We start from the raw sequence: 11939 nt of genomic DNA, 5'->3' as shown, positions 1-11939 counted from the left end.
AGGATTGTCTAGTTGTACGAAATCCGACACGATGTAAGAGCGATCCATCCACGAATCCTATTATATCGCGATGAAGTCTCATTAATTCGAGGCTCTTCGAGTCCGCGAAACTCGCGGGCTGTCGCGTCGCGTCGCGACACGGTGTATTAACCGGTCGCCCACGATTATAGGAAGAAAATCGAGTCGACGAAGAGAAGCCGGGAGGGTTTACCCACGAGGCGGGCGGCCCCGAGACTCGTTTCCCGGCCGATTAGAGACGCTTTTCTGAGGCAAAGGGCGCGGGATTAATATGTGCTTTGGACGAGTGCCGCGAGCTGGAAGTTGCGAGACCAGCGAGAACTCCGACGACAGCTGTCGAAAGGAAGACGAGGGGATCGTGGAGCCCTCGGGGAGACCCTATCCCGCGGGGATGGGCATGCTTCTGCCGGACGAGACGTACGAGGAACGCTCCTCGTCCTCGAGACGCAGCTCCTGCCCGAACGTTCTCGCGGACATCGACGAGGTCGAGGCCGCCAAGGCTCTGGCAGCGTTCAGAAAGTGCGACGAGTTCCTCAAGAGGCACGGGATCAGGCCGGAGTTCTTTTGCAGGCACAGGGAACGTTTGGCGTTGCAGACCTGGCTGTTGCAGAGGTCCAAGCTCTCCTCCGGTGAGTCCCCTCCCAGCGATTTCTTTGAAATTCAATCGAAATTCCTCGTTACTCTCGTAGCGCCATTCGAAAACCATTACGCTCCCACTCCGACTTCGGTTTCGCGACATTTTGTCCTATCATGAATAGACGTCGTATATGCAAATTCGTATTTTTACGTACACAGAGAAAGTATTAAAGTAGCGTTTTCGAGATAGTCACGTTCATAAATGTAATCGGAAAGTTTCGTAAGGGTACAGGGTGATTCTTATTTTAATGATTTTCCCGTATGTTTATTACTAAACATTTCAGAAACACCAGCAGTCTAGTTATGAATTTCCAAAAACAATTTTTCAAGTCTATCGTCTCCAATTTGTTATCCTAGATATTCAAATAATTTGTGCCTCTTACCAACATTCCACGGACGTTCAAAGTGACACGAAAACTAACTTCGACGGTTGTTTCCATCGCTAGAATCGCCCCTTGAATAAAAATAATTTCCGTCGGCGACCTTCTCGCGCGAAGCTTGAAATTTGTTTGGATTTTCGAGGTCGTCGACCCCTACGTAGCGAGCTGTCATCGATGCGAAAAAGAGGACCATGGAAGCGCCGCGTCCATCGGCGCGTAATTGCTGCGAGCATGTTTTCATGTTCGCGCTAACAGATTTAGATGGGAAAGGAACACGCGCCAAGTGCGACAATTTACGCGAGTAGCGCGTAGACCATTTTCAAGCTGTTCGATGCGTCCGGAAATAGGTACGGCTCAATTGACCGATCGGACACGAGCTGTTAAATCGACGTTCCTCGTTACTTTCGCCCGGTTATTTTGTTGTGGAAGCTTTTTCGCGCGATAGAACGAATCGTTCGCGTAATTGGTTACCCCCTTTTCCAAATTTACGGACCTCCGTTCGCGAATCCAATCAAACGCGCTCAGATTTATGTACGCATTTTTATTACATCGAGGGCCTGGTTTTTTAACGAACTATTATTTTTGTTACTCCAGAGGACAGTCTATAATCGACGATGACTTTTCGCGGGACATATTTTACCCTTTGCACTCGGCTAGCAAATTTTCTTAGTGGTTGTGTAGAATAAACTTATGCTAGGACAAATTTTTTAAAAACACGTTTCCTTGAAGTTTTCTTATTGAAATTGCACGAGAAAGCAAACAAAAATATGGTGTATATACAAAGATTTAGAGAAACATATATGAGCAGATGTTATGTGGAAAGAATACGAAGCAAAGGGTCTCCTAAAAGAGGCTTCAGAATTTTATTTTTAATAATGAAATATCTCTATTAACGTAGTGGACACTTTATTATGTTTAATCAGAATCATGTGTACTTTATTTAAAATATACCAGTTAAACATATTCGGTATATATTACAATATACATATATAATACTACATCATAGAATATATTAAACATTAGGTTGTCCCGAAAGTTTCTTTCGCGAGTTGCACTCAATTATTTTATGTGGTCGTGTTTCTATAAATAGACAATCTAATTTCATAGATATTCATGTTGTAACAGTAATGGAGCAAAATGAATCGTGCACAATTCACTAATGTAACATAAAACATAAAATATCGTGCATGTATTACTTATTAATAAAGCGAAAGAATCTTTTGGGACAACCTAATATATTAAAAAGAAAATACTGAAGCCTCTTTTGAAAGATCCTTAAATGTTTTCAAAGTTAGACTATTTAATGCATTGCGTTTCCTGTTCGCTCATTTTGCAACGAGATGGCGCAGGGACCAAAGGATGAAATTTCGAGACATATTTAGGACCTAATCGCGAGAAAAGTTATCGAAGCAATCGATATTCGTAAAGGTTCTACAAAATCGCGTATTAGGTTGACCAGCAACGCCGTTGGCGCGTTCGCGTTCGATTTCCCAGCGTACGATTGTCTCGGCCGCAAACTGTTTGGCAATTTTTGCGAGGCCCGGGATCGATACCTGCGGCCCACGTTTGATGTTAATTCCGATTTCGACCGGGCACCGATAATTTCGTTACGGCGCGTACTTAACGATCGGGCCGAAAGCCGCGAATTTCGCGGCCGAGCGCCGCGCTACCAGAGGGCATTAATTTTTGTTTTTAACGAGCCCCGCGTATTTATGCAGTGGCGCGCGTTAGCGCAATTGATTTAATGCCGGGCATTAATCGAGGCCATTCAAGCCCGCCTAAATTATGAATGTAAAAGTTCATTTGCCCCCAGCGACTGCTGTACGAATCAACTTTGGAACGCACCTCTCTCCCGCGACGAAAATTTGTTTCGCGAACTTCTTCGTCGACCGTTATTCGAACGCAGTTTTTTCTCCCCCACGCAGCCTTTAGTTATTCGATAGAAAAAGAAATTAGAATAATAGCGAAGTTCGAGCGTAAACCTCGAATGATTTCTCGAAGTTCTCGATGTAATAAGGAACGGTGGAAGTTGCATCCATCGATTAGTCGATGCGGAAAGTTGAGAGCAATTGGAATTGTTCTCGGTATTAAAATTGATTCATCATCGGAAACCATTCCACGGCTCGGAGCTTAATTCTAGCCGTCGCGACGATACGTAATCGGATTCGTCAGAGCGCGAGCGCGATGCATTCGCTCACGAAACGATTCATTCGTTTCCTGTCTCCGAACGTAACAAGTTATGAAACTCGACACCTCGAGCTATTGCATCGTCTATTTTGACGCAGCAGTTTAAGACCGAGTAGTGCTCCGCGCTTATGTCATCATCGCGAAGTAAGTTAACGTATCAGAGAACTGTATAGTTGGACGTGCCAGCGTCTGCTGTAATCTCGTCTGACGCGAGGAACGAATCCTTGAGCGTATTTTCAGACGGACAAGATTCCTTCTAAAAAATTCACGAACGCTGAGATATGCATTAGACATGGGAATTAATTCTGTATGTATCTAAGGCTCGGGTTATTTATTTATTCAGAAGAACCGACCTCTTGATCTTCATAGTTGCCAGATCAAACATTTAAGTAATCTATTTCGGGATAAATATTAGCTGATTGCATAAGTTCGTGCTGAAGACTGTGTCAAAAAAAAATTACAGAAATTTTATAGTGACAATATTATAAAATGATAGAGATTATCTTTTTTTATAACACTTAAGAATATGTTTCACATATTAATTTGAGTAGCAGAAGTATAAGTCGCATGAACTTTTAGGACGAGCGAATATTACTGTTTAAACTAGAGTTATGAATTATTGAATGTAACTTTTAAGAATTAATTTCCACAACTAATAAATATCAAATTCGCTTGTAATCTACTAGAAAATCAACAAGCGAAGTTTTTGGCCTTCTGAACTTTTTAATAGATAAGTTCTAACGACATCAGGTCGAGACTTAGATAATATAGATTCGTCGTAACGGGGATTAGAAGGGTGTGTGGGGAACTTAGAAGGTTGACAATTTAACTCGCTTTAAATTACAGTTATAATCGAATTTCTACGAAACGGGAACATTATCGTAGCTCGAGTGTAATTTATAATTTCGTTACGGCCACTCGAATTTTCATCTCGTAGATCACGGAGATAACTTCCTCCCTCTTCCTTAATCATAATCGGATAAAGTTTTCTTTTCACCGAGCCAGTCGAAAACAGGTCTCCGTAACTGCACGGAGTAACTGTTTGTACTCAGCCCCTACGAACAAGTTTCAAGTTCTCGCGGAAAAGTTCCTTAACTATCAAATCATCCGATGTATCACGGTCCGCCTATCTTCCGCGCGGATCGAGCACCGCAAGAGGCCACCTATTTCGTTCCCGGCTCGTTTCCGTGTTTCTTTTTACGAGATCAGTCAGTTTTTCCTTTCGCGGCACCATCCCCCGAGAGTCAATTATATACTTTTCTTCCCGTCGAAGATTCTTCAGGCCTGAAACTTTCTTTAATTCGATCGAACGTCGACCTACTCTCCGAGGGAAGATATTTCAGTAGCCCCGCAGTTTCTTAGCTTTAATCCCGTTTAAAATTTTAAGAGAATTGGAACAATCAGGGGCCTTCTTTGCTCGCGAAAAGATCTAGGTATGGTTTCAAATTATATCAACTAAAGTTGAAAACTTGATATACAGGCTGTTTTGTTTAACCCCTTCCCGTACCATTTAGCTCGACGAAACTAATGCCGGAAACTTATGTTTATGTTTGGCCCGACTATTTGTTTACAAACTTGGCTCGTGATATTCATGTTTGGACCAAAATCTTCATCGCGAGTCAGACTCGTCAAAGGACGTTGAAGGGGTTAAGTGAGTACAGCAGAATCAGGAGGTCAATCTCCTTTTGTTTTAAACGGAATGTTATATTTCATTACTTGAACATTTTCTTAACGTAATATCGAGTAGGAAATTCAACCTTATCGCAGATTTCAGCCACCGACCAATTACGTTTCTTTCGAGTAGCTGCGTGTGCGGACGGCCTAATAGTTTCCGAGATATTGGACCGCGTAAGTTTCGTCCCGCTGGATCAGTGAAATATCACACTGTGCCCCGGTGCGATTCGATTGTATTATAGGTATCTACTAATTCCTCGTTCGATTGGAAAGAAAATGAAAACGGTCGATTACCGGCGCAGAATACGCAATTACGATTAAATTTCGTCGTGACGCTTTGTTGGTCCCAGATCAGAATATAAAGGCCGCGTAATTACGGGGACGAAATTACATCGTGTTTTATAATCAACGTAATCACATCCAGCTCTCCGAAACGAACAATTAACGTTCACGTATATCGGGGCTCGTGTTGGGAGGGGGTGGGGAGGGGAAGAGGGGCCCTGGTTTTATCATATTAATCGACGCGCGTCGTTTCGACGTTTCAGCTCCGGCGGATCGTTTCGCGCCGGTTTTACGTTTGCCAGTTTGTTTGTCGGTCGTCCTCGGAATCGAATGCGCTTTATTCCGCGGGAGATAACGCCCCCGCTTCTCGTTCGCTTAACTTTCTTCATATAACTTCTTCCATTCGTTGTCCCCGTATCGCGTTCCGCGAGTTACGCGAACGAAACTGCGTTCATGCATTGGCACTCGCGATAAATGAACGGCAGACAACCGTGCAAATGGAAGTGGCTGCGCCCTGGTTTTGTTCAAAAAGTTTTGATAAAGCGAGACCAATTTTACAGCGTGATGCGCATTGAATATATCCCGACACGTCTATCCGACGACAATGAAATATCTGTCTTTGTGCGTTGAAATCGATTCCGGTCGGTCGAACTTTTATAGCTATCGCGCTGTTTCGTCCTAATTGTTCGAAGGACAGGAGACAATTGCGAACAGGAACAGGGTTACTTATCGTTACTTTATCGCAAATTTGCTCCTCTTGTTAGTTAACTCTTTGGACTCGGAATTATATTTCGAAGTCAGGACTCTAGGAATTATTCGTAAAGAGAGTCAACCTATCTTATTCCTAAAAAATAGCCAGTATGCCGTAAACGTACCAACATGCTTTTTGCAGATGGAACACTGTCAGAAAATGCGGAATATGGCAATTTCTCGTCCTTACGTGCCATATCCTTGATGCCATAACGAATATACTTTAATCGTCGGAAACGACACGATAATCGAATACAAAAACGGCTCGCGTTACGAATAGTAGATTACCCCTTATCTTCCATGATTTATAACAGCATAGTTGCACCGGGGCGAACGTTGCATTTCACGGACAGTCTAATTGGGAGGATTCAACAGGAACGATCAGCAGCGAAAAACAATATAAGCGAAATCGCGGGCCTGTGAAACGGCCGTGTATACTTAGGTTCAGCTCTCGCGTCAGTCGTGGATTCGCGTAATTAGCGTACTCGGCGGTAATGAACCCTCCATTATGGGCTGGGCCGTCGGTTAATTAGGTTGCACGTTGATTTATTACGATCGCGAGGTGTCCGTTTGTTAGAGGCGCCTGGACGCATCCTACGTGTCGCTTCTTTCTAGTTGGCTCACTGGAATATAGGTGAAAGCATAAAAGAGTCATTTGTCTTGTAATTGAAAGGAGCCCACGCTTTGGTGCCTCGTGATCAGTGAAAGGGGAAGAGGGTTGAGCGTTGCTTTCGAGGGTTAGGGAATTCTTCGTGGGCGGATAAAGAGGGAGCAACTTTGAAGATTGATACCAGAGATGGTCCTAACGTTTTGCGAGGATTTGGAACTCGTCTACGGTGGCAGTAAATCAAAATTATAATCGGAAGCCAAAATCTTATAATTTTTTAGAGAACGACTGTTGATCCTTTCGCTCGTAGACCCTGGTGTTTCATGTATTTCCCTTTACGTAATATTGTCCAGATCGGATTCATTAAAGCTTAATCCTTTAAATATAACCAAAAAACACAGATTGTACGGGTGACATTTATGTATTTACGTCACTTGGTTCGACGAAGTGCAGCGTGTCGATAGAGTGCGCACGCTGAACATGAGAAATCGTCGGCAAATTGGTCAAGCAACACCGACGAGAGAAACGCGATTCGTTTTCGTTCCTCAACAGGCCGCCTCGAATTTACTTGCTCACCGAGCGATAAATCATTTCGCTCGGTCTCTCTAAATTACAGCTAAGTGTCGTGTGCGTTTATTTTGTTATTCATTCGAGGGAAATTTATGGACGCATTTATTATGAAAAGTGATATTTTGAACGAACGCGTGGCCGTTCGATGGTCGCGTGGAATCGAGACGAATAAAATCAATTCCCGGGTCCGTGGGAGTGTTTCGCCAAAGGAAATCGTCTTCGGACACTTTTTTTACTCGTTTTCACTTATTAGATGCATCTAGAAACCGCTCGCTAAATTCGTAGCAAAACCTCGAAGAATGGATAAGAACGGAGACAAAGTCGTTGCAATTTGGTGGAATTTGGCAATCCATTGCAAATTAAATAAGAACTTACTTATTACACTTTATACACATCTTGGTTTTTCGGCACGTTGAGTATCGTAGTATAATTGGTTTCTATAAAAAATTGTTGAACTCACCCACTCGTAGAGCTATTTAGCGAACGGTTACATTTTTTGGATGCACTCTATGCGTCGCAAGCGTTTCCAAACGCTGGATCGACTTTATTCAATTCCCGCGACGTTGATCGAATATTCGAATTATTTATTTTTTAATTGAAAGTAACGCGATAGAAATTACCAGGCGCGATAGTTGGCCCCGGCTCTCGTGAGCGAACAATGGAGAGATCGTCGAGCGAACGTATGAAAAACAACTCTCGTGTTTAATCCGATGTTAAATTGAAACGCGTCGATACAAAGCGTTTATCCCGCTCGACGAAGTGTGTTTTCCGTCTGTGACCACGCGGAACAGGGATTATTTGGGCCGGAATCGTGAATTATTTTAACTGCGCGATATCGGCGGGGGTTGATCGGGCGCTGGTTCTATTGTAGGATTGTCGCGGTTGAATCGTTAAATTTCTTTTTGTTCGGGTCGCTGTTGTCGATACGAGAAACGTAAACTCGTTGCAATCGAAATGGAGGCTTTCTTCCGTTGCGCGCGCGAAATTTCTCTCGGTTCGCGAACAATTTGAAAATTCGATTCGAGAGAATATTATTGGGAAGTTCATTTCGTATCTGCCGTCGTACTGTTTCCGTGTACTCGCATTCTTATCGTTCATTTTGTAAATTTCAATCGCTCGGTGAACAGATCGAGTCGTCTCGTTCGGATTCAAATCCTACTTGGATTTTACAACGAGAAATTATTTATTTACAAATGCTGTTACATATCATATATTTTTTAAAAGATGAATATTAAATAATAACTCTTTGATGATTTTTGTCATTCCTTTAAACTGAGAGTCATCGCTACTAAAAAATGTTTCGCATCTGTCAATGCCATCATCATTCTGTATCGTCGACTTATTTTTTAATATTCTTTTTTTGAAAAATTTGTAAATTCAGTTTGTTCGAAAAAACGTACAGAAAATGTGCTTTCTTTTTGGCCCTCGAAACCCATGCAACCCTTTAAGAGTTTCAAGTCTGCGCGTTGCATATGTCTGAATCCAACCTAACGATTCTCGAAATTATGAACGAATTCCGGCCGTAATGCCGTGGCGGATGACTCGTATAAGCGACCGCTTTAATTACAACCCCGGAATCGAAGTTAGTTCGGCGGTTCTTGGTCGGAATACTTCATTTCCGGTGCGCGTTTAACGAACCGCCGGCGTGGGTTTTAACTATCCGTCGTGTAAATCGTCCGAAAGCGAGAGGAGCCGGTTATCATTGCTTAAACCGAAGCCGGTGGTCGTATTATTGAAAAATGTTCACGAGCCAGGATTATCCCCGCTTCCTGGTTTTGTTCCCGGCGGTCGAAACAGAAAGCTAAAATATCTCGCAGGAAACACCCGGCCGACGGTTAAGAATAATATTGATCGAGGCCGCGAGAATTTCGCTCGCGTTAAATATTTGACGCCGACTCCCTCGCCCGTGCTTTCGGTTCTTTATTCAAAGTTTGATAACGGTGTCGGAGGAGCGGGATTAAAAGTGGCGTTTGCGGAAACTGTAATTACGCGATTAAATTGCCCGCGGATTGGTATTTCGCGTACTTTTCTCCGTTTCTCCGCCCTGCGTTGATTTATTACCCGAACAAAGGGTTTAATTTCGCTCCGAAACATTGACTTCCAACGGGAACCACATCGACGGCCTCGCGAGTTAACGCGTTGGTTGTTCTTTTCCTGCCCGGGAACGACGTCGATTCGCCTGGAAAAAAGGAAACGCGGAGAAGCTAAATGAACGGTAGGGACGAACGCGAGGATACGTTGAATAAATTAAAATTAAACGTAGCCAAAAATTAAGACGAGCAAACTTCCGCGGTCGGGGGATGAGATGGGGGGGCGGGAGGGTGATGGGGGAAGGGGAGGATGGAAATTTTATCGGGATTTATTAGCCACGGGAAATCGACTGGGGGCTCGGTAATGACCGAGGCATAACTAATGGGCCCCGAGTGGGGGCAAAAAAGGGCGGAACTGGCTGCCAACGTAACAACACCGATGCAAAAGCGAACAAAATGCCGTCAGGTGTTGCACTCATAAATCACGTCGTGTACGTACCACCTTTCTCAGTCTTCGTCGTGACGCGGCGCGCGGCACATTGCATCGGCCACCGATGCACTCGATAAATAAAACATGCACCGAGAGGAGAAGGACCCGCCACGGGTATAGATTTCGCTGACGATTGCATGCCTAATTCGGGCATGCATCGTTGCGTAATGCCTCGACGACTTAACGGTCCTAGTTCCTTTCTCGAACGGCAGACAAAGGAGTGGGGGTTACTGAGAGATTAATTAGAGCAAGGGAGCTGACCTTGAATGGCCAAATTCTTTAGGCTCTCTGGCTCGTAGACGCGGAAACACGATTCCTCTTCTTTCCACCCAATTTCACAGGCTGGCAATGTGTAAACAAATGCTTGTAATAAATTGCAATTCGTTGCATCTATTAACTCTTTGAAGTTTGGAGGGTTAAAAACTATCCCACCTATTGCTTAGCTTTACTATTTTATTTAGTTTTTCATTCGTGTGACAATGCTATGAACTAACGTTAAAAGTACGATAAGTAGAATCAGAAATGTATACAAGTCAAAAGGTGTTAGTAAGTTGTCGAGATTATCCGTCTGTGCAGCTTGGATTTCATTTTTCTTTTACAATCATTTGCAATCAAACCTCAAAGAGATAACCTATTTGCATCACGCGGAAAAGTGGAAAGTTCGTTCTTATCGCCAATTGTTTTATTTGAATTCGATTGCCAAGTAAATTGCGCGCATACAGTCGGTTTCATAATTACTCGTACCCTCTACGTTTATTAGAAAACTTTGTCTAAATGAAACGATAGGCTAAATATTTCCAAATAAATGTTTCATAACATATACAAACACGAATAAGCTCCACACGTGTATATATTTATAATTTAAAAATTTATTTGGAAACATCGAACCTATCATTTAATTCAGATAAATTCCTTCAATAAACACAGAGGGTAACGAACATTTATGAGACTGATCGTATATGCCCTAATAATGCGAATGGGTTAAGTAATCATTTAATAATCTATTCTCCCCTGGAATCGTAGGACAGGAAGGTCTCTTCGCTCGAAATTCGTAAACTGCGATGACCAGAGTGTTCCTTCAGCTCCGAATCGATCTTCTCCACTTCTCTCTTTCGCTCAACCCTTTTTCTTTTCCACCGCGCTGGCTTTTGTCCAGCTGTAAATTCTTTCGTGTAACGTCTCGTACACCGACGCGGAGTATGCGCGAACATATTACACCGGCGGGCCTATTTACGCGACGGAGCGTCTGCTTCCTATTCACGACGGTGTAGTAAATACACGAAGAGGGTGGGAGGACGGAGAGGGAGACACTTTCTATCGTGGTTATCATAAATTTGCATTAGGGGCCACGCCGCTGGTTTTGCGGGGACGTCGTTGCCCTCGACGCTGCAAAAATGCGGAACGCGAATGACATAGACGACGTTAAATCAGTAAATTTCGAGGCGTCGTCTGACAATGGAAACGAAGCACCGGTTTGTTAGACGATCGAAATGGTATCGACTAACCCATAGCTAGTTGGTCTTTAACTTTTTCGACCAGGTTGTTTTCTATCCGAATTCTATTCTATAAATTGACCGAAGTATACATTTTTCTTTGCAATCGTGCATCTTTATTTAAATTTGTCTGGCATTTCTCGGATATGTATGAAAATTTCATCCGGCACTCGAAGGGTTAAATATATCTCCCAAACGTCCTTAACCTCTTCAGGCACGATTTTTTGTTGTTTTAATCAAATTTTTGTTCTTTTTATTATCGACGGTGAATATAATTATAAAAAACTAAACGTTCACATATGTGGCCAAGGGCGTGAAGAGGTAAAGTTGGAAGCACGGTACCTCTGAATCGCGAGAACGATCGAGCTCGGCAGGGATCGAGAGCTGCCTTCGGCGGATTTCCTCCGTTCCAGCCCTCCGCGTTTAAGGGTCGTCGGAGGGCGTGCGAGGCGATAGTTCTCCAATCAATCGTACGGATCGCGTGAGACACGTACCGCGAGGGAGTTTGGCACCGCATTAATTACCAGTCGGCAACAATGGCATACAATAATTAACAATTACGCAGTTTGATAATTATATACCTTCTGGCTGAGTTATCGCCCGTTCCGCGGGCCGGCTCTGTGTTTCGTCTACACGAACGCGAACATGGTCACGCACGCGTACACGTCGCACCACCTGCAACCCCGGCCTGGTCGCATAGAAGGCAATAAATATATGCGCGGATCTGGCGGGCCAACGATCTAATTATGCTCGAAACAATGGCGGCGTATCGGGCGGCTGAGTGAAAACCTGATAAAGCGGATAAAACCACGGCGTAGTCGG

The 11939-nt window shown here is 43.6% G+C and overlaps 1 protein-coding gene across 1 annotated transcript in view; it reads left to right on the top strand.

Moving 5' to 3' along the window:
• Window positions 1-289: 289 nt before the first annotated feature.
• The window catches only part of LOC128877387 (unconventional myosin-IXb), a 62295-nt gene continuing 50645 nt past the window's right edge, over window positions 290-11939 (top strand). The window contains exon 1 of the mRNA XM_054124659.1: window positions 290-647. Within this exon, the coding sequence (XP_053980634.1) occupies window positions 290-647 (358 nt within the window). The remainder of the gene's footprint in view (window positions 648-11939) is intronic.

The sequence above is a fragment of the Hylaeus volcanicus genome, chromosome 5 (assembly GCF_026283585.1).
Source record: "Hylaeus volcanicus isolate JK05 chromosome 5, UHH_iyHylVolc1.0_haploid, whole genome shotgun sequence".
NCBI classification, from domain to species: Eukaryota; Metazoa; Arthropoda; class Insecta; order Hymenoptera; family Colletidae; genus Hylaeus; species Hylaeus volcanicus.
This window is presented reverse-complemented; position numbering and strand designations above follow the sequence as displayed.